Genomic DNA, 21,613 nt, shown 5'->3' with positions numbered 1-21,613 from the left:
AAACTGTTTCCATCTGAAATTATCAAGTTCCTTCAATTAACATAAATTACCGTGACAAATAAAATTTTGTGTGAATTACTATATACTTTTTAGGTGGACATTCATTTTCCAGGGGGGGGATATTCAGTTTCTACTTACAAATTATGATTTCAGAGATCTTGATATAGTTTGGGCAAATTTAATACAGTATAGTGTTGTACTGTAAGAAAAACCTAACAAAGCTGTTTCTTTTTAACTTCATTTCTACACATGTGAAAATTGTTTCTGTACTACAGCAAAATATCTAACATACAAGCAGAATTTTGCACAGCATTTTAATTATAATTAAAGTGTGCCATACATCTTGTGCCAACATCAACCTACGTAAATAATATAATTACTTTGCACTTACTTTGTGCATTATATTTCTAGCACAGCCTTGGTTTTTGCACAATATTTCAACCATTTCAAGAAATCTTAATCAGGTGAGTAATAGCAAGCAGGCTAAGTATGGTGTTGCAGTATGATTAAAAAAACTTCATGAAGAGTCCTATGTTACCGTGCCTTATGGAAAAAGCTATAAAGAAGCATGTGTGGTCAAAAACTCTATTATGCAAAATCATACATTTGAGATATTCATGTTCATTTTTGCCATTCTAAAAATAATCATATTAACCATGTTAAATATTCATGAATATTGGAATTCCTTACATAATAGCACAAGAAGTGGCAAAAATAATCACCCACAAGTATATCAGAAAAAGTAATTTTTTTGTTGCATTACATTGTTCATAATAGAAGCTTTAAATCTTTTTCTTGCTAAGCATAGAGAAAGAATGAACAAAAAATACTATGCACGAAAGATAAGTAACACATTAAATATGTATATATATATATATATATATTTTCTTCGTAACAATACAGACATTATGCATCTGCAATCCATAACAAAAAGTACAAAATCTAGATGAAGATTTCATAGTCACACATTACAAATAAAAGTTCACAAACAAGTATATTTGAGAAACCCTATATTATGCATTATAGTCCTAAACTTCATATGTCAAACAGAAGAGCTTTCCCTGTGAAGTTGAAATATTACAAAATAAATAAAGTTGTGTGCATTATTTGCTAATATTGTCCAGCTATCTCCCTCCCCCCCTCTCTCTTTTTCTCTCTCTCTCACACACACTTTACCACATAACTAATAACTGTAAATTTTAAAACTGTGTTAGGACTCAGATTTTTTGTTTCAACAAGTCAGGATTCATGTAGCACAAAATTAATCTGCATTACCTCCTATTCTATATTTGTAAGGACTCACATAGGTGTGTTGTAACACTATCTACCACTGAAGGTGTCTTGTATTGAACAGTTGCTGGAAGCCATGTAAGTGTTTATCACAAAATATATTCCATATGCAGTGAAACCTCGATTTTACATTTTTCAGAGTACCAAGCTGAAATAATTAAAATGCAGGAACCTGTAAAATCCTGGACAATTGATTACCACCAGGATTGAGTGTATAATGTGGGAAAACATAAAATCAGAGTTCCACTGTATGAAACATAAATGTGAAAGTGTATGTGTAAGTTTAAAATTTTTGAACTTACAACTTGAGAAACCACAGAAAGGTTTCCTGGCTATGACTGTAATCTAGCTCATAATTGAATGACTGAGTACACTACTAGCTTTTCAAGATAATACCTAGTACAGCAATCAACTAAAAATTAAGTACAAAATCCCGTAATAACAGAAGTGTCGCATGCTTTCAGGAATACAGTACAAATAACTGTCAATACTTTTAACACATCTGGCAATTCTAAATTTTTCCTAACCCAAGAGAAATATATTTTGTTATGTTTCATATGAACTATTTTCTTTAGCACTCTCCCTCTCTGCAACTCCCTAGTTCCACGATTCTGTTGGTATTACTGATCAGTATTTCACAGTAAAATTCTGACAATTGCACACTATTAACCACGGTAGTATATGTAGTCCAGGCAAATTAGAAAAAAGAATGGAAAAAATTCCAACAGAGATAAAAATTGGTAGATATCACCAGTATGGTATTTCAAACAACATACTAAAAGTCCCCGACAATCCGAGTTGTGCTCTGTCCGCCATATTGGAAAATGGCAGATGAACGGTGACGTTTGATCATAATTGCTTTATTAACTAGAAATGGTGAAGGCTGAGCCGAAAATGTGTTCAGACATAAATTAAAGAAAAGAAAATTTCCAACAACTGTAATAAGATAAATGTTTGGCATGTAACCAACAATTTCACTGTTAATAGTATATGTAATTTCTTTACAGGTGCTGCTCGTTGTGGAACTTGGATGTAATGTATGTGATCATCGGAAAACAAACTGAATAACCTTTTTGGCAAGGCAACAATAGATATAACCCAATATTGTACTATTTGTGAACAAACGTTGAGTGAAGGTGACACTGTATTTGTGATAAAAGGCTTAAATGCTATAAAGAGCAGCAGTTTACGTCGAAAAGATGGAATATTTGAGAAATTGGAAAATGAGACGAATGTGAGGTTACATATTAAGTTCCGTAAAGACTATACTCGTGAGAGTAGTATTACTGCTGCAAGTAATCGTTCGACACAAAATTCAATACTCCTTTGATCAGCAGTACATATATTTGACTTCAAACGTGATTGCTTGTTTTGCAGTGAAGTTTGTGATTTTCAAGTAGAAACGAAAAAGAATGTGAACAGACGAGTTAAAATATTTGAAGTTCGATTCTTAACATTCAAGGATCAAATCATTGAACCTGCCATCAAGAGAAATGATGATTGGGGAAGGACAGTGCTTGATCGAATGCATACCGTTATTGATCTAGTTGCAGTTGAGGCTAGGTATCACTATCCTTGTTTTACTAAATTTTACACATCCTCACCTACATCGAGAAAAGGGGTAGGCCTGAAGATGAGCGTATTTCTATAGCATTTCTGCAGTTATGCTGCTACCTTGATAATGATAACGACGAGTGTCAGTACTCTATGAATCAACTTATGACGAAGATGAAGGAATATCTTCCACAAGATACTGATGTCTCAGAAAAAACTCTTAGGAAACGCCTATGTGATCACTATGGAGAAATTATGATAATAACAACACGTAAAGGGCAAACCGCTACAGTATGTTTCCGTGATACAGGATATAAAATATTATCCAAAAGTTGGTACACACAGAAAGAAGAAGATCCAAAGAACGAAAGACTTAGAATTGTTAGAACTGCTGCCGCAATAATTCGGGAAGATATAAGATCTGAAACATATGCCAAAGATATGTATCCAAATCCACGTGATTGCTTGAAGACAGGTGATGATATGGTTCCAGAGACATTAAGGGTCTTTACAGAGGGTGTGATTATGAAACGAATAAAAGGAAATGAAGACACCATCAAAAGAAAATGTGTGTGCATTGAGCATGCTATTATATCAGCAGTAAGACCACGGTCATTCAATTCAATGATTCAGATTGGACTTGCAGTACATCTACATAGACATTTTGGTTCAAGAAATATTATTGATATGTTATCAAGCATGGGTTTATGTCCGTCCGTCCTACAATGAAGCCGTATTATATCTTAGTTCTGCATGTTAAGTGATGAGGAAATTGTTGCTGACAAGGAATCATTCAATTAGTTTATTTTTGATAATGCAGACGCCAATGTTCGGACCTTGGACGGACTAGGAACTTTCCACAATATGGGGAGCATTATGTGCACTACTCCTGCCAGATCAAACAGTTAGTGGAGTACCAGCAGCAGAACAGTTTCTGCTGTCTGCGTATGGCTCACCAACCAGCATCAAGTCTTTGGATTTATTACATTATAAATTCAATAGAACTGTAATTAGTTGTCCAATACAGAAGCCAATACATTTGGCTGCTTTACTCCCAACTAATCCAGCAGCGAAACAGCATTCAATGAGAGTTTATCACCAAGTTCAGTTATGGTATGGAAGAGAACTGAATCCAACTGACTGGGGTTGGACGATGCAAAACGGTTTCTTGATCCCCGTGACAACTGCTTTGATTCCAGCTCCCACATCTTTACTGAAACTGGTTTCGTGCAATTGCAAGAAGGAATGTGGAAAGGCATGTGGTTGTTGGCAAGTTGGACTAAAATGTTCCCAACTTTGTGGTGTATGTTGTGGTGATGAGTGTTCTAACTATAAAATATACAATGACATAGAAAGTAAAGACACAAATGAAGAAGAGGCAGATGCACATTTCTATACTGAAAACAGTAATATTTCTAAAAGTATTCGTCTCACACATGACAACGAATGTTATTCACAAGAACTTGATTCAGAAGAAGATTAAAACCATTCTCAAAAAAAATATGACCATATGTCAGTATTATCTCAATTGTGATATATGTTTATTTATCTCAATTGTCATAATATATCGATTTTTAAAAAGTATATACCATATTTTTCCTGTGTGTACATGTGTTTGCGATCATTCGTTACAAGTCACGAAATAAAAGTCTGAAACTTCAATCAACACCAGGCCAATTTGATTACAAAATAATGGGAGAAGTTTCCACAGAGTTAAATTTATTTTTTACATTATTGGATTATATTGGTTAAATTTATCTTTTACATTATTAGATAGGTTGGTTAAATCACAAAAAAATATCTTATTACAGTTATTGGAAATTTTATTTTCTTTAATTTATGTCTGAACACATTTACGGATCAGCCTTCACCATTTTTAGTTAATAAAGCAATTATGATCAAACGTCACCGTTCATCCGCCATTTTCCAATATGGCGGCCAGAGCACAACTCGGATTGTCGGGGATTTTTAGTATGTTGTTTGAAATACCATACTGGTGATATCTACCAATTTTTATCTCTGTTGGAATTTTTTCCATTCTTTTATGACATTTTGCCTATTTTTACTGTACTAATGTTCCACACTAATAATTTCACTAGCTTAATAGAACTCGTACATTACAACATAACATCTGCCAAATTACTGCATGTTAGTAAATAATAATAAAGAAACTACACAATCAGACACATGTTTGCTTTCTCACTGTCACACACCCATGCGCAATCACTGTCCCTCTATCAGAAACCAAATACATAATGTGCATATTTTGTACAATTTCCTTTATTTACAAGGAAATATGTCCACAGAGTAAAAATATCAACATACAAATACATTCTAGTACACTCATGGTGATGAAAAGTTTGATACCAGGCTATTGAGAAAAATGTCATTCCCCTACACTTTAACCCCACTACTTACACGTTATTATAGTTTCCTTGAAAATGTACAAAGACTAGAGCCCATTGCCCTTGTCACACTATATCACGTTCATGAAGACCACATGTAGAAGTACATGCTCTGCCACTCGGGAATGTACTGTGCCAGAGGGCGACACACCAAACCAGCCATTGGAATGTTTCGACTAAGAAAGTCGAGAAACTTTTGCAATTTCTGTTTTGTATAGCTATCGTAAAATGGTGACCTCAAAAGGTACAAAAGCAAAGAAATAGTCCTTCTAGACAACTCAACTCTTTCCTTCTCACTTAATGTAGTGTTCAATGATCTGTACAGATGAAGGCTGAAAATAGAAAAGATCAAAAAATATTAAGTGTCAGATAAAGAATAATGTCCTCTTCTTAACAGAATATAATGCAGCATGAGATCCATGATTGTAATATTTATTTTGCTAAAACCTGGGACAGAGCACACACACACACACACAATGGACTACAATTTTTTCAAACTCAACTTGTACTTTGAGTTTGAGCTTTGTTTCGAGTCCATTTCATGCACAGATTGGCTAATCAGGACTGAACATACAATTAAAAGTGGGCTGTGGGCCTCCCGGATGGTGCAGGGAGGTCTTGTAATCATGGGGTCCCGGGTTCGATACCTAGCGGAGGCACAAGTGGCACAAGATTCCACTTCAAAACTGTAGGTCCAGTCCTGATTAGCCTTACTGTGCATAAAGTGGGCTTAAAACACCAGATCAAATAAAAAAAGAAGAAAACAAAGTGGGCTGTGTTGGAGTTCATGTTGTAAGTCCACTTTGTGCACAGTAAGGCTAATCGGGACTGGACCTACAGTTTAAAGTGGGATCCAGACCACTGTGCGCCTCCACCGGGTATCGAACCCAGGACCCCTTCATTACAAGGCGACGACGAATTAAAAGTGGGATTCAAACCACTATGTGACTCAAACCTGGGACCCATTGCTTACAATGACAGTGTTTCCACTATGCCATTGGGGAGGCCCTCAACTAGTATACCTACATTGCACAATGAATACTGGCATAAATCATGAGAGAGAAAACTATCCTTGGTTATTGCCATTAACAAACAAAAATGATGAGAAGTATTTTATTATTTTTCCAGTAAATTAGCAGTAGTTAGGCAGATATTTAAACATTGTAGAAATGCATTTAATTAATTAATCTGCTTATTATTATCCTTAGTATAATGATCAATCAAAAACGAAACTACATATAGAGAGAACCATATACATAAAATGATTCAGCATATGCAACTACAAAACGTACCTTGCAAAATCCATGCCCATTGAAAGGAGCCAGGGTTTCCATGTTCTCTGCCCAAACAATGCCAAAGAAACCAGGTAACACAGGGGCTTTGCAATAAATATTGTCTGCAAAGTGACAAAATTGAATATTATGGCAAGCAGGTTAATAAAAATATATACACATATACCTCAATTAAAAAACTGGGAGCTCCATTCAGTTGTAAGATGGTATGACAGAAAAGGCAATAGAATGACATAAAATATACAAAAATACAATGATAACAAATATTCAAAGTGGCAACAAAGATCCAAAGGAGATATTCGAAAGTACAAACTATGGCTCATGGTTGGTATAACACGCTAATAAAATTGATACCATTTGGGGCTGGTTTTTCAATGTGCGATTAAAGTCCAGGTTTGGCAAGTAACTACAGGTTACTGCAATTTATTTTTCATCTGCGGTTAGCTCCTGAACTGGAGGTTAAGTGGCAGTGAACTTGATCTGTGCTTTATCTGTGGTCAGCAACATGACTGGTAGTTGCGAACAAAGAGGTCTGCCTCATTGGAAGATCAATCTCCATCAGAGAATTTCTCACACACATTGAACGAGAAAAAAATCAATAAAAAGTTACATTGGTGTAAAAAAAACTTGTGCTTGGAAGAGTTCAAATGAAGTGTGCATTAACAGGTAAAACAAAGGAACTGGTCACAAGACTTTGATTTGTGTATACGTACTGGGGACATCTCTCTCCTATCGTGAAGCAAGATCCCAAGTGACAAGTTGGTGCAGTGGATAAGAGCGGTAGCTTGGAGAGACCGCTCCATTTTATGTTGCGAGTTAGTGTCCTGCTGCTTCTTTTTTAATTTTTTTTTATTATTGTTTATTTAACACAATTTTGACATTGATTCTGTTTTATTTTGCTCGACCATAAAATATGTATTAAAAATTTTTGCTTTTTATATCGTCAGGTAGAGATGCTGTGTAAAAGTCTCTTACAAAGTATGAATGTTCAATGAAAATATTTCATTTTTCTACGATGTTACATTCTCCCCCCAAAAAAAAAATACTTGTACAAAGTGGATATAAACTTTTTAGTCAAGAGATACATGCAAAAATGTCAACATATATAGCTCGATAGGAGTTATTTATATTTGATGTCTCTTTTGTTCTGTAAGAATAATTATTTATAATACGTAATATCATTTTTTGTTTTGTGAAATTTCTTTTAGGAAAAAGCCAAATGTGTCATAATGGTTTTCCCCATATATGTATTTCTTTGTAGCAGCACAGTACACGGGCATTAGGTTCGGTGTTTACAATGTAAACAATGAATTTCAACAACCGCATGTGGCTTATTGTAGTTCTACCTTTTCACATCACGTGAAATTTGATTTGAATGTAGACATGTAGATGGCAGAGTGATCGAATTTCTCGCTCAGCATTGCCAATTCGCAATTGTTAAGTGCCCAACCTACGGTCAATGAGCCTTTGGTTACTTTCACATTGAAAACCGCGGTGTTCGTTAAGACTGGATGTAACCTCCAACTGACGGTTGGCTGACCAAAAAGTTGACAAGACATTAAAAAACCGGCCCTCAGTGGAGGAAAAAGCTGACCCTTGCACCAAATAAAGGCACTTACTAACAACAGATAACACATTACATACATACTTACCTCAGCAACTAACTGTTTCTTTGATGGTTCACGATTCTGTATTTCTTCTTCAACGTTGTTATTTGGAGGCAAGTGAGGTGGTTTCCATGTCCTACAGTAAGCAGGTGGGGCTGTGAATAAAAGATAATCATGTCATTTACAAATTAAAAAAACTGAACTGCACTTAAACTTTTGGACACATGTGAAATTCAAAAGCATGGTCGTATTTTGTTCTCCTGCCACTGAATAAATTATAAAATTATATGGCCTATGACAATGAATAATGAAGATAGTCCTCATCACAGTAACATCACCACTTAGTATTCCACTGTGTAATTACTATAGCTGTTAACAGGATTGTTAAAAGTGCAACACGATTTAAGGGACTTTAAAAATTGTGCTCACTTGCTCTTGCAACCAAGTCTACTACTTCTTCACCATTCTATGATATTAAAGATAGTAATAACTACCATATATGTAGCTGTGAAGTCAACTGCCTAAGACACGCAAGTTATAACTTCAAGTTTTCAAACTTAACTTTGTACTCTTAGTCTTTTTTTTGTGTTTAATGTTTTTGTTATTGTTGACTTGCAATTATTGTAGAGGGAGCTAATCACGATAAGAATGAATGACGATTAGCTGAAGTTCATGAATCAAAACTTCTTACCTGCCTGCACAGTTCTAATAACTCTTCCAGACCTACGAAGGGTAAATGCGATGTTAGCACCCTGCCTGTCATTCTGACACACATCACCTTCTGCATCACCAGAATCATCAGATAACTTCTTGCGTTGTAAAGGAGAAATTGGAGGAACCTGAATGACACCTTCCCTATGGTGAAACACAAGAAGTAGCCTTGCAATGCTCCTGAAAATGAAATGATGTGTGTTGAGCAAGTTATAACAGTCTATAACTTCTGACTGGATATTTGTAATGCAGTACACAGACACCCTTACCTCTAATATTGTAGCACTATTGAACTACAAGGTAACCAAAAAAGTTATTGCGCTTCTAGAGCAGTGATAAACAAAGAGCAATACAGGGGATGGTACGTACCTTTAGGTTTCAAAGTAATCTCCATCAGCATCCAACACCTTTTGCCAACGTTCCTGCAGCTGCAAAATACCCTGGTGATAAAACTCGGTGGGCTTGGATGCAAAGAAGTCCGTGAGTGCATTCCGCAGGTCTTCCTCATTTGCGAAGGATCTCCCACGGAGGTGGTTGTCGAGGGAATGAAACAGGTGGTAATCTGTTGGGTGCAAGGTCTGGTGAATATGGTGGATGGCACAGTGTCTCCCGGCCAAGTTGCTGAAAGGGTCTCCCGAGCCCTTTTTGCCACATGTGGCTTGACATTGTCTTGCAGGAACAGCACACCCTTCTGATTCACCAATGCCGGCTCCTTCTGCACGGTGCACCCTTTGCAACTGCTGAGAGTAGAGGTCAGCATTGATGGTCTGACCAGGTGAAAGGAGCTCGTAATGCACCACTTGCCGACAATTCCACCATACAGAGAGCATAACCTTTCGTGGGTGAAGAGGTGGTCTTGAGGTGTGAGGAACAGGGTCACATGGTGACAACCAATGTCTGGTACACTTGAGAATGTCATAGAGGACCCACTTTTTGTCACCAGTGAGTAAGCGATCAAATATGGGTGTGTTCAGGTGCCGAGTGAGCAAGGACAAACAGGCTGTCACTCGTTGTTCCTTGTTGGCTGCCGACAATGTGTGGGGTACCCACTTGCTTAACTTGTATGACTTCCCTATTAGGGATGGCCAAACGGATCCGGATCCAAAAGTTACGGATCTGGATCCAGATCCAAAAGTTCCGAATCCGGGGCTGAAAGTTTCGGATCCGTATCCGAGAGTTTCGTATCTCAATCCCATTATAATATTACCACACCTTAAAAGGTATTATGATCTTCGATTACAAAGAAATTTTTCATTAGTTAGTCCTACAAGAATTTTTTTCAAGTGTTGTTCCTAAAATACTTTGCTACGCATCGGCTAACACACTCGTGCACAAAAATAATCTTACTTGTTTAACATAAAATGTCAGAGGTGATTTTGTAAATGCCATTGAAATGAATATGTATTCATTTGAATGTATTGGAAATGAAAACACACATAAATATGAGACATTCCATTCCAGGATGAAACTTTTAACACATATAACAAGATAGAAATGTTATACAAAAATTATACAATTGTTCTACAGTTACAGTTTTACAAATTAAAATAAAACATTATAATATATGCAGTGTTATATAATTACAAAGTGTAAGACTAACAAGGGAGGTTATCAAAGTGTCCCCCTCCAATTTCCATGAAATTTGGCAGGTGTATAGTGAGACACAATGGAAGAAATATGTGTTTTTTTTCTTTCAGCTAAAAAACGATTTTAGGGGCAAAACCCACTCAATTGTCAAGATGAGGACAAATTGAAGTGGGGATCTGACCCTGTGTCCCCCTACGATTTCCATGAAACTTGGCAGGTGTGTGTAATAAACGGGCCCAAATGAAGAAATACATGTTTTTTTTTGTTTCGGCTAAAAATCTGTTGTAGGGGGCAACCTCCCCTCAAATGTCAAGATGAGGACAAATTCAAGTGGGGGATCTGACACCTGTGTTCCCCTCTGATTTCCATGAAACGTGGCAGGTGTATAGAGGGGCCCAAAAGAAGAAATACGTGTTTTTTTTGTTTCAGCTAAAAACTGTTTTAGGGGGCAAAATCCCCTCAAATGTCGAGATGAGGACAAATTGAAGTAAGGATTTGACCCCTGTGTCCCCCTCAGATTTTCATGAAACTTCGCAGGTGTATAGAGGGGCCCAAAGGAAGAAATACGTGTTTTTTTTTGTTTCGGCTAAAAAACTGTTTTAGGGGGCAAAACCCACCTCAAATGTCAAGATGAGGACAAATTGACGTGGGGATCATCTGACCTCTGTATCCCCCTCCGATTCCCATGAAATTTGACAGGTGTATAGAGAGGCTCTATGCTCTCAGTTTCTTCCTATGCCATATTTACGTGGTTTCGGGGTCAGATCCCCACTTCAATTTCTCCTCATCTTGACATTTGAGGTGGGGGCTCTATACACCTGCCAAGTTTCATGGAAATCGGAGGGGGAGATTTAGACCTCCCTTGTAAGTGTATTAATTAATTACAAATCGCGCACGTGCGCACACACACTATATATATATATATATATATATATATATATATATATATATATTGTATATATGTATATTAACAGGTAACAATATGTTATAAGCACATTCTTACTTTCCAAAGAAGCGCATGTGGGATGGCAAAACGGATCCGGATCCGAAAATTCCGGATCCAAAACTACCAGATCTGGATCCGAAAGTACTGGATCCGGATCCATAAAATTTTAGGATCCAGAACCAACCGGATCTGGATTTCGGATCTGCCCATCCTTATTCCCTATCCCATGCAGGTGCAGTCTGACTGTTTCAGCGGAAACATGGAACCTTTCTGCAAGTTCATCACACATTAGACCACTGTACTCCGTGATGGCTGCTTTCAGGGCCTCGTCATCCAACACATGTGGTCGTCCACTGCGAGGTTCATCCGAAAGGCTCACATCTCACGAACGGAATTTCTGGAAGCAATGCCTGGCAGTGCGTTCGTTCACGGCATTCTCCCCAAATGCCTGGCAAATGCGGCAGCTGAGAGGCCCACTTTAAAGTCATACAACAAACACACGAGAACAAGCTGCTTCGATACCTCCATTTCTCTTCGACACTGGACGAGCTATGACTGCTGTGTGTGCGCAACGTGCCTGTATTACTGACAGTCGATGGTCAGACTAACTCCCGATCGCTTGGCAGGCACGTGCGTCATTTCGTTTCCTCTCTGTGAGCGCATGATTAATGGGACGTCAAAGATGGCAAGAACTTTTTTGGTTACCTTGTACATAGCAACTGTGTGAATATAGCTATCGTGTTTTTATACAAAGCATGTATTTCTTAAATACGGTTTTCAATGCATAGAAATACATGGGAAGCAATCATCTGTGAATAAATAAGCCAATTTCAAAAGCACTTGCTCTTATAACCAGCAAATTATTAAGACATGAACCCTCAATCAACCTTAGTTAAAGTTTTGGTTTGAAAACAAGTTCCCCTCCCTCCCCTCATTTATTTATTAATGAAAGCAGGTGGTCTAAACCATGAATTAAAGAGCCAACAATGTTTCAACTGGCTGAAAACATTTGTAAATAAAGAATACTTCAGCTTTCTATAAATATGCAAAACTTTTATTTGTATATACGGCACAGAAGTTTCCATTCCCCCTCTCAAATTTCTTATTTACATCACCACGGACTGAAGCATTGAAATCAGAAGGTAATTAGAAAAATTATTTGGGAAACAGAGAAGACAAATGGAGTACGTAATAGAAAATAAATTCTGACAGATTGATAGCACTGGAAAATAAAGGATGTTTCTACATTTTTAGTAAAATAAAGACATCAAGTACTATACTAGCATGTTTACATAGTCTAATTCCTATATTAAATTTACCAATACAATTAGCCTACACCATTGTTAACATAAATATTGGCTTCTGTTAATTCAGTTTCCTTTTTCAAAAATCCCCCATCAACACTTCTACAATGACTGAGTAATGAAAACTTACAACAAATTATGCACAACTTACTTCACAACTTGAACTATGGAGATAACAATCCATTTTCCAACTTCTCCCCACAACTTCAAAGCTGATATCTCCAGGAAGACTTCAGCATACTCAATGACAGTAAGAAATATCTTAAGCTTGTCTGATGTTCCCTCAAAGGAAAATTTTCTTGAGCCTTTGATGATACAATCATTAAAAAGGACAAGCAAGTTCGACAGTGAATAAACAAGTTCTGAGAGTATTCCTGAATTGTTGAATCTCCCTGAAAAGTACAAAAAAAAATTGTAAATAACTCTTTCAGTAGTGACCAGCAGTACAATGGTTGGCACGCAACTAAAAGCAAGAAATCGCATTAAATGTTGCCTTATAAATGATTATCATCAAGGGCAAGACTGTAAGGTGACAAATTTTCACAAAAACCCAGAATAGGTGTAGGTTTATTACATATTTTTTAAATTTTAAAACTGTAAGTTTAGTTACATATCACTGGCATATACACTAATCAGTGTTTACTCATGAAGGTGTGCCATCACTTATCCTGTTTCATGGACCAGTTATTTGTTACATAGCACTGCTTTTTCTGCCACATTTGGTTAATTGTGATCATGATAATGAACAGTGATAAGATGAAACTAATGATGACTCAGAAATGAACATTAATTCAAGTTCCATATTGTTGACTTAGTAATTTTCAAGTGAATATATGTTGATGTATCATATACTAGGTCATTAAAATATGACCGGGACTGATTTTTTTTTTTTAACAACCTGCCATGCGCCCCAGTTGTGTGTCCTTGGGAGAATATAGCTACAACCCCCAGCCTCCCTCCTGTGCAGGTTGAAAAAATATATGGAGTACTTTGAAGGGTGACATGTGCAAATAAGTATGTCCAGTGCTGGACCATTCGATATGGACTGACCCATATGCATTCTGGAAAAAAACTCTGGTCTTAGTACAATTTCTCTGAACTAAAAGTGGAAACATCATAGTAATGCTTCTCTCACTAATTCAACATTTCTAACAATATTATGTGTACTCATATAGTGGTAATTCAGGAGTGTTTTAGGGCAAAATGTATGCCAGTAGAAACATTGGTTCATACACCTAATACTTAAACTAACCTTGATATTTTTTACTATGAAAACATTTACCTTTCTGATTTTTTACTATGAAAACATTACCTTTCTGATTTTTTAATATTATGTTTGACATGTATTGATTATGTTGTGTAACAATTTTCATTGTGGTAAAACCTGGGATTCCCTATCAAACAATTACCCGAAATGGAGTGTATTATTCATCACAACAAATTACTTTCCTTAAAGATTTTTCTACTTTATAAGCAAGTAAGAGTGGTAACACAGTTATTTTGTGTTAGAACTGTCCTTCTCCTCTCCAACAATACCTAAATAATTACAATACTCAGGATAGTTTCTGAGATATGACATGTTTTGTATCATATGGTGCGTGCATTCGTCCACCCAATTTCCGCATATTTGTTGCACAAGTTTAATATTACATATTTGTCATATTGGACCAAGTATATGTCAGTAAAAAAAATGGAAGCAAATCCATGATTATGAAGCAACCTGCTCTGTGTGATTTTGCATGGAATGATCCATAAGCATTTGGCTGAGGAATATTTCACAGATCTGCAAAAATGAAAATAAATTAACCTACCAACGAAAACATATCTTATCACTGAAAATGTGTAATTGCACCTGGAATTCAAAATGTATGCTGAGCATAAGCAGCTAAACATAAGCTGTAAACCAAATAAAGTTATATGATGATACACCTGGTGCTAAATATTCAATTAGTTGGCAAGTCAACAAATGGTAGCTCGATGTAAAACATGCATATGGAAACATAGGAGACAGAAAAACCTTTGTGCAAGACACTGTATTCACTGAGCTTCATTATCATGTGCAGGAGATCTATATTATGTAGAGGAAGTTCATGGGTAATGTAAATTTGTGTTCAGAAATCGGTAGTTTGGCCCTTGCTGCCTTTTGTGTTCTGCTGTACATTGTTCAATTTGCTCGTTCTTTTTAAATTATTATTATCATTATTATGCATGGCATGGCATGCTCCTTGAAGGAGATAAAAGCTATCAGTATGCCACAAGAATTCTAACAGTACCTTACAAAATTTCAACTACAGTGAAAAAGTGCAAGGGGCAAAACATAACTTTCCTAATAATTAATACTTCACGTTCAACATCACATAATTTTTATCAAAAAGAAGAAAGTTTGTTATGCATATTGAAGCTAGTATTTTTTTCAACTCAGTTGATGACAAAGTCTTTTTAACTGTACTAACAGTACCTGCGAGAAAATATGATATCCACTTCACCGTAGTTTCAACATCCGCCGACAACTGTGGGTTTTTACTAACCCAACTTTTATAAGATACATAAACTTCTGCTACAGTCTTTGAAAGCGACATGATTCACTTCACTTTATAAAAACAAATCATATAAAAAGTACAATGATAAACAAAATTCAGTTTCAAGTATTCATTAAATATGCGCACAGTGTTTCCATCTCTAATAGACAAAGTCAGCTAAAACTTAGGGTTGCCAGACACTCTGCTTTTACAGGACGTCTTGTAGTTTGCAATCTGTTGTGTCCTTTAAAAACAAATTAAGCTAAAAAAGACATATGATTAACTATGTTAGTTCTGTTAGTATCAAACATAACAGTTAAATATTTAAAAATCTTGTCGTTTGATGAATGAAGCTATGGCTCTGTCCGAAAGGTACAGTGGGATCCATGAGTATTAACGTGCAAATTGTCCATTACTATTTTCATTAATTTTTCTCATACATCCTATGTGTTTTTAAGCCATGGATTTTTATGTATTCTGGTGCAGAAGTTGTTAACAGCTTGTTTTTAGTTTTCTTTTAATTCTTGAAGCTCTTATTGGGTCAAATAAAGTGCAATTCAAAAGAATTTCACTTCCAGTCCACGACTTCAAGCAAGACAGCACTCCAAGACCATACTCGGAGTATGCTCTCTTCAAGTACAGTCTTGCACCTTTGGGACACGGCCTAATATTATTTTCTATTAGATAAAATTCGCACAGTTTTCAGGTACGAAGTTGAAGTATGGTCTTCACGGAAGTGACGTCGCCTAGTGCGGTTCGAAAGCTGTACGCAAGCAATCGAGACCACGGTCGTGTCCGGTTTGGCAAGCGCTCCGTCCTGTTCTATCCCGTTACTTTCGTGTGCTGTCGAAGTTGTCCGAATCTGCATGTCCCCTTGCAGCAGTGGCGATTTCTCTGGGTGTGTAAGTCGTGTGTCAACGCCCAAAGGAAAATGAAATGAAGAAGAAAGTATCTGTACTTTTATAAATTACGATTTTGAGCGTTTTTCTTTAATTGTTTGTTTCGAGCGGCCGGTAGTTTTCGAACGCGGCGCAGCGCGCAGTGGTTGTCAGGCAGCCAGATCGGTCCGTGACGGGCAGGGCGTTGCGAGGAAATCCAACGTCTTACCACTGCCAAAACATAGCATTACCACGCATGCGCACCCTGCCACCCACGAGCATGGTTAGCACTGGTTAGCTTCTCAAGGCGTTGTATTTGATCCCAACGGTTTGGCTTTCATTCACCCCGCGTTCCGCGTTGTTTTGCTCGTGATTGTTGTGCATTATCTTTTAAACGTGTGGTGTGAAGTGATGTGATTATTTTAAGATGGAGAATAGTGAAAGTGTTGTGCAAAAGTATTTAAATAAATCCCCTTCTTCGCTTTCGTATTCAGAGAAGAAACAAGTGATTGACAATGGTCGACCATGTCCGAATCTCACGATGTCAACATGAGTTAAAGGAAAAAAATGGTGCTGGAAAAGGTTTTGAGACATTTTCGAAAAGAACTCTATGAAATTTCAGACTGGCTTTGCGGGTGTAATGTGGTGAATAAATTTTACTGTTGGACATGTTTATTATTCTCGACTAAAAAAATGTTTGGAATTATCAAGGGTATTCGGATTTGAATCATCTCAATACTGCAGCGAAAAAAACACAGTGAGTCTGAATTGCATCTTTCTACTTTCTTTAAATTTAGTAGTTTTGTTGCCACTCCTACTAGAATTGACGTTCTTTTGGATACTTAACGAAAAGTTGAAATAGAGCTACACAGTGAAAAAGTAAAAAAGAACAGGGAAATATTAAAGAGGTTGATTAACGCCGTCTGCTATTTAGCAAAGCAAGAACTGCCATTCCCAGGCCATGAGGAAAATGCAGCATCTCTAAATAAGGGCAATTACATGGAATTCATTATTGCAAGTGCCGAGTTCGATCCCTCATTAAAAGAACATTTATTAAATTCTACAGTTTTTCGTGGTACTTCGGCAGGCATTCAAAATGATTTAATAAATTCAGTTTCGGATGTTCTGAGAGATAAAATCTATAATGAAATTTAAATCAGACTTGTGGCTATCATGGTCGATGAAACATAAGATATTAGCAATAAATCTCAGGTGTCAACCGTGTTACGTTTTTTTTCGGCCTCACAGAGAAAAGTCATTGAAAGATTTCTTGGATTTCATGACATGAGCGCCGATAAAACTGCAGGAGCTCTTTTTAGTCACGTGACTGAAATAATGGATAAATATAAGTGTGGGGGGATAAATTAATTGCCCAGATAGACATACGATGGATCTTCGGTAGGCCTTCAAAGTAAAGTTTTGGAAAAGTATCCGAAAGCTTTTTTTACGCATTGTTATGTTCATGTCATGAACTTGGTGCTGCAACAATCGTTAGAATGTAACAAAGAGCTTAAGGTGTTCTTTTGTGGTCTTAAATCACTGCCTACGTTTTTCTCTCATTCCCCAAAGAGGTTACACGAACTTTCTGCTTTCATGTCCAGAAAGCTCCCGTCATTAGCTCCTACCAGATGGGATTTTACCTCTAGGCTAGTGTGGACAGTCAATGACAACAGAGAAGCACTGCTTATGTTTTTTGAACATGTTAGTGAAAGTGGAGACTTCGATCATTTGACTGCAATGACTTCAAGAGGATTTTCTAGCTTCCTGAAGGATTTCGAAAACATATTTTTAATAAAGGCTTTATTCAACTTGCTTGCCTTTTCAGACGTATTATTCAGTATATTGCAGTCTAAATATGTTGATATTTTGTATTGCAGTAATAAAATAACTGAATTTCAACGACAGCTGCAAAAGGAAAGGGAGAATTTCGAAACACTATGGAATTCTATATAACTGGTACAGAGGAAGAGATTGTTGAAATGAAGAGGAGGCGACTGAACAACGAATCACAGAAAGACCACTGCCGGAGGCTTTACTTTGAAATCACTGATAATATCAGCAACCAGATAACAATTACATTCGCATCATTTGAAAAATTGCAATATTTTGATTTACTAAATCCCACAAAACGGGGCAACTTCAATAAAAGAGAACACTTTCCTCACCATCTCGTACATAAATTGCAGGAAATTTATGGCAGTCTGTTTAATTTAACCAAACTACAGAATGAACTTTATGTATGGTATGCTTCCACTGAAGGATCAGAGAAAACACCAATTGAGATTGTAACTTATCTACTGGATACGAATCTAGCAGTGTTGATCGCAACAATTCCTTCCACGAAGTCATCTGTCGAAAGATCGTTCTCGTCACTGAAGAGGATCCACACATTCTGCCGCTCTACTCAAACTCAGAACCGGATGACGAATTTAAATCTTATTTCCATCGAGAAAGAATTACTTTCTAAGCTGCGAGAAGGGGATAAAACCAAATTCTATGAGGCGGTGATCAGCGCATTTCTCTCTAAATAAAGTAGAATAGAGCTGGAATTCAAGTAACTGTAAGTAATGAGCATTTGATTTTTCAAAATTACTTTTTGGAAGGATAAATGAAGGGTATGGAGAAAAACCGGGAATGTGCATGTGAATTTTAGCAATTTTGTAATGAACGAGTCATTCATATGTCCAGTGTGTTTTTTGTAGGGGCTGGTGGGAGTTCCAGACCCCTCTGGTTGCAAACTTTTAGCCAAAGTGGCTTGTTAAATATACCTAGTCTGGCCATAAATACTGTTACAAACTTTCGGAAAGTGTACATTTTGAAAACTGATTGGTGCTATTTGTGTGTAATATATGTAACTGTAACATACTAAAAGAACATTTAAAAATCTGAAACCATATTCAATTTATTCACAAAATAGTGTGTAACAGTATTTATGGCCAGAGTAGGTATAATACATACAATATCCCAAGTAACTAGAATTTCTCGCCCACTGGAATTAGAAATGTCCACATACGTTAAGATCATTGAAACTCGTGCTTTAAAAATTAATTGTATGGCGAAGTATTGAACATTAATTTTCTCGTTTAAACTGTTCTTTGGCAGTCCTTGTTTCTCCTTACCCTTCAAATACGATTAATATTTTAAATAGAAGTATTTACTTGATTTAAAATAATTTATGTAATTTAATGTTTTTCTAAATATTTCTAAATTTACACTGCCACTTTTTTCGCCAGATGTCGCCCCTAACGCAATGATGTATATGACATACATAAAATAGTTACGTGTTTCACAGTAGAAATGTAAGTACACAAGCGCTGCGACGCCAAGGGTCCCGGGTTCGAATCCCGGTCGGGCATGGTTGTTTGTGAATGTCCATTCATCAATTTCATCACTCATCCCCATCTTCGCAAATTAGCCAAGAGGCACAAAACGCGAAGTAAAATAAACTAAATCAATCAATCAATGTAAGTACACAATTAATAAATACATATCTATGAAAGAAAACATCCGACCCTGGCTCTTCCAGCGTTATGCAGTTATATGCGCTGCAAGGAATAACCATAATTACGGCTACCGCGCATACAGCCAACGGGTTATTTTTTAAGTGTATATTTTATTATACAATACATTTGCCTTGGTCAGCATTTGAATGTTTTATATTCTACCAAAATTTCCGTTCCAACTTTTTAATTCCCTGTTCGATATGGGTTTAAATCTCCCTTGATAAGAGTTCAAACCTAGGATATCCAGCTTCGTAGAGCGTTACGTTCACTATCCTTCACCCAGCGGTCGATATAGTACATACATTTAACCTATGTGCTGTTCTACAAAACACATACTTGTATAGTGCATAGTGGGTTTATGCGTATATGCAGTTATATGCGCTGCAAGAAATAACCATAATTACGGCTACCGCGCATGCAGCCAACGGGTTACTTTTTAAGTGTATATTTTATTATACAATACATTTGCCTTGGTCAGCATTTGAATGTTTTATATTCTACCAAAATTTCCGTTCCAACTTTTTAATTCCCTGTTCGATATAGGTTTAAATCTCCCTTGATAAGAGTTCAAACCTAGGATATCCAGCTTCGTAGCGCGTTACGTTCACTATCCTTCACCCAGCGGTCGATATAGTACATACATTTAACCTATGTGCTGTTCTATAAAACACATACTTGTATAGTGCATAGTGGGTTTATACGTATAATGCTGTTTGGTAAACATAGGAACAATATGAGCGTCGGAAAGTGAAATCGAACTGGTCCATAGAACCCCCTCCCCCCAAATTGACATCGTTTATTGCAAGTTACAAAATAGCAGAACGTTTGTTAGTTTTATTGTTAATAACGGAAAAAAGTCCAGTTAGTATTCGAACAGAATAACTAAAGAAAAACAGCGTTAGATCGAAAAATTGAGGTTGCAATACAGGCACCAGGTTAGGTTTTACCATTTTGTCCAAAAAATAACTGGTTCCACAGTTTTCAAAATACCAAAAAATAAGTTTTGTGAATGGGCAAACAACATAAACTATATGACTAAAATTTCTCTTACTTTTAAAGCTTTTTCCTGAAGTATCTAAAATTTAATAACAAAATATAATAACTATGCATTTCAGTACACACTGCATGAAACGTACAAAAATAATAATAATAATAATAACAGTTGTGCTGCATATTCACACTTCTGATGGATAGAGTAGAGAAATCTCCTCAAGGATATAAGGACAATAATAATAATAATACATTTGGAATAAATTAGTTTATTATTATGAAATTTTAATTATTATTGTTATTATTTCTATTATTCAAATTCCTTGCGACGCACATGGGAACTATTATGAGTGAGCCCCCCCCCGAAATTTTTTCCTGCCTACGGCCATGGCTAACACCACCAAACCTGGCCTGCCTAACCTATCCACGTATGCATATAATAGCTTAAATAGACAAAGTTTAGGCCTCCCCGATGGCGCAGTGGTAACGTCGTCGCCTTGTAATCAAGGGGTCCCGGGTTCGATACCTGGTGGAGGCACATAGTGGTTCGGATCCCACTTTAAACTGTAGGTCCAGTCCCGATTAGCCTTACTGTGCATGAAGTGGACTTAGAACACCAACTCAAACTAATCAAACCAAAACCAAATAGACAAAATTTAAACTGCCTAACATATTTACATGCTTATTTCAGCTAGTATGTATATGCCTGCATGGATAGGTTAGGCAGGTCAGGTTTGGTTCTGTTAGCATGTATTTCCAAGTTGCTAATGCTGTCCGTAGCCGCTCGTCCAATGGGGCTGTTCATTGCCAAACTTTTTCTGCTAGAGGCGCCACCCCTGTTGTGTCCCTAAAGAATTTCGTTCGTCATCTGCTTGCCCTAAGCTTTACATTGGAGCGTGATGGGATGGCTATTCAAACGTTATTTTCAACGAAGTTAAGAATTTCTTGTGCAAATCGATAATAAAAATGTGTTTAGTAAAACGTTAAGATTATGTAGCAAGTCATAGGTTTCCGAAAATTACATTCT

The 21,613-nt window shown here is 36.7% G+C and overlaps 1 protein-coding gene across 1 annotated transcript; it reads right to left on the bottom strand.

Moving 5' to 3' along the window:
- Positions 1–4,837: 4,837 nt before the first annotated feature.
- On the bottom strand, positions 4,838–15,476 carry Pex16 (peroxisomal biogenesis factor 16). The gene is made up of 6 exons (XM_083126215.1): positions 15,155–15,476; positions 12,848–13,088; positions 8,840–9,039; positions 8,194–8,303; positions 6,542–6,645; positions 4,838–5,581 (listed from the first exon to the last, which is right to left on the bottom strand). The coding sequence occupies exons 1-6, from the start codon at positions 15,273–15,275 to the stop codon at positions 5,332–5,334; spliced, it is 1,026 nt and encodes a 341-aa protein (XP_082982341.1). The 5' UTR covers positions 15,276–15,476; the 3' UTR covers positions 4,838–5,331.
- Positions 15,477–21,613: the final 6,137 nt, after the last annotated feature.

The sequence above is a fragment of the Lepisma saccharinum genome, chromosome 1 (genome assembly GCF_977018435.1).
Source record: "Lepisma saccharinum chromosome 1, izLepSacc3.1, whole genome shotgun sequence".
In the NCBI taxonomy this organism is placed as follows: domain Eukaryota; kingdom Metazoa; phylum Arthropoda; class Insecta; order Zygentoma; family Lepismatidae; genus Lepisma; species Lepisma saccharinum.
This window is presented reverse-complemented; position numbering and strand designations above follow the sequence as displayed.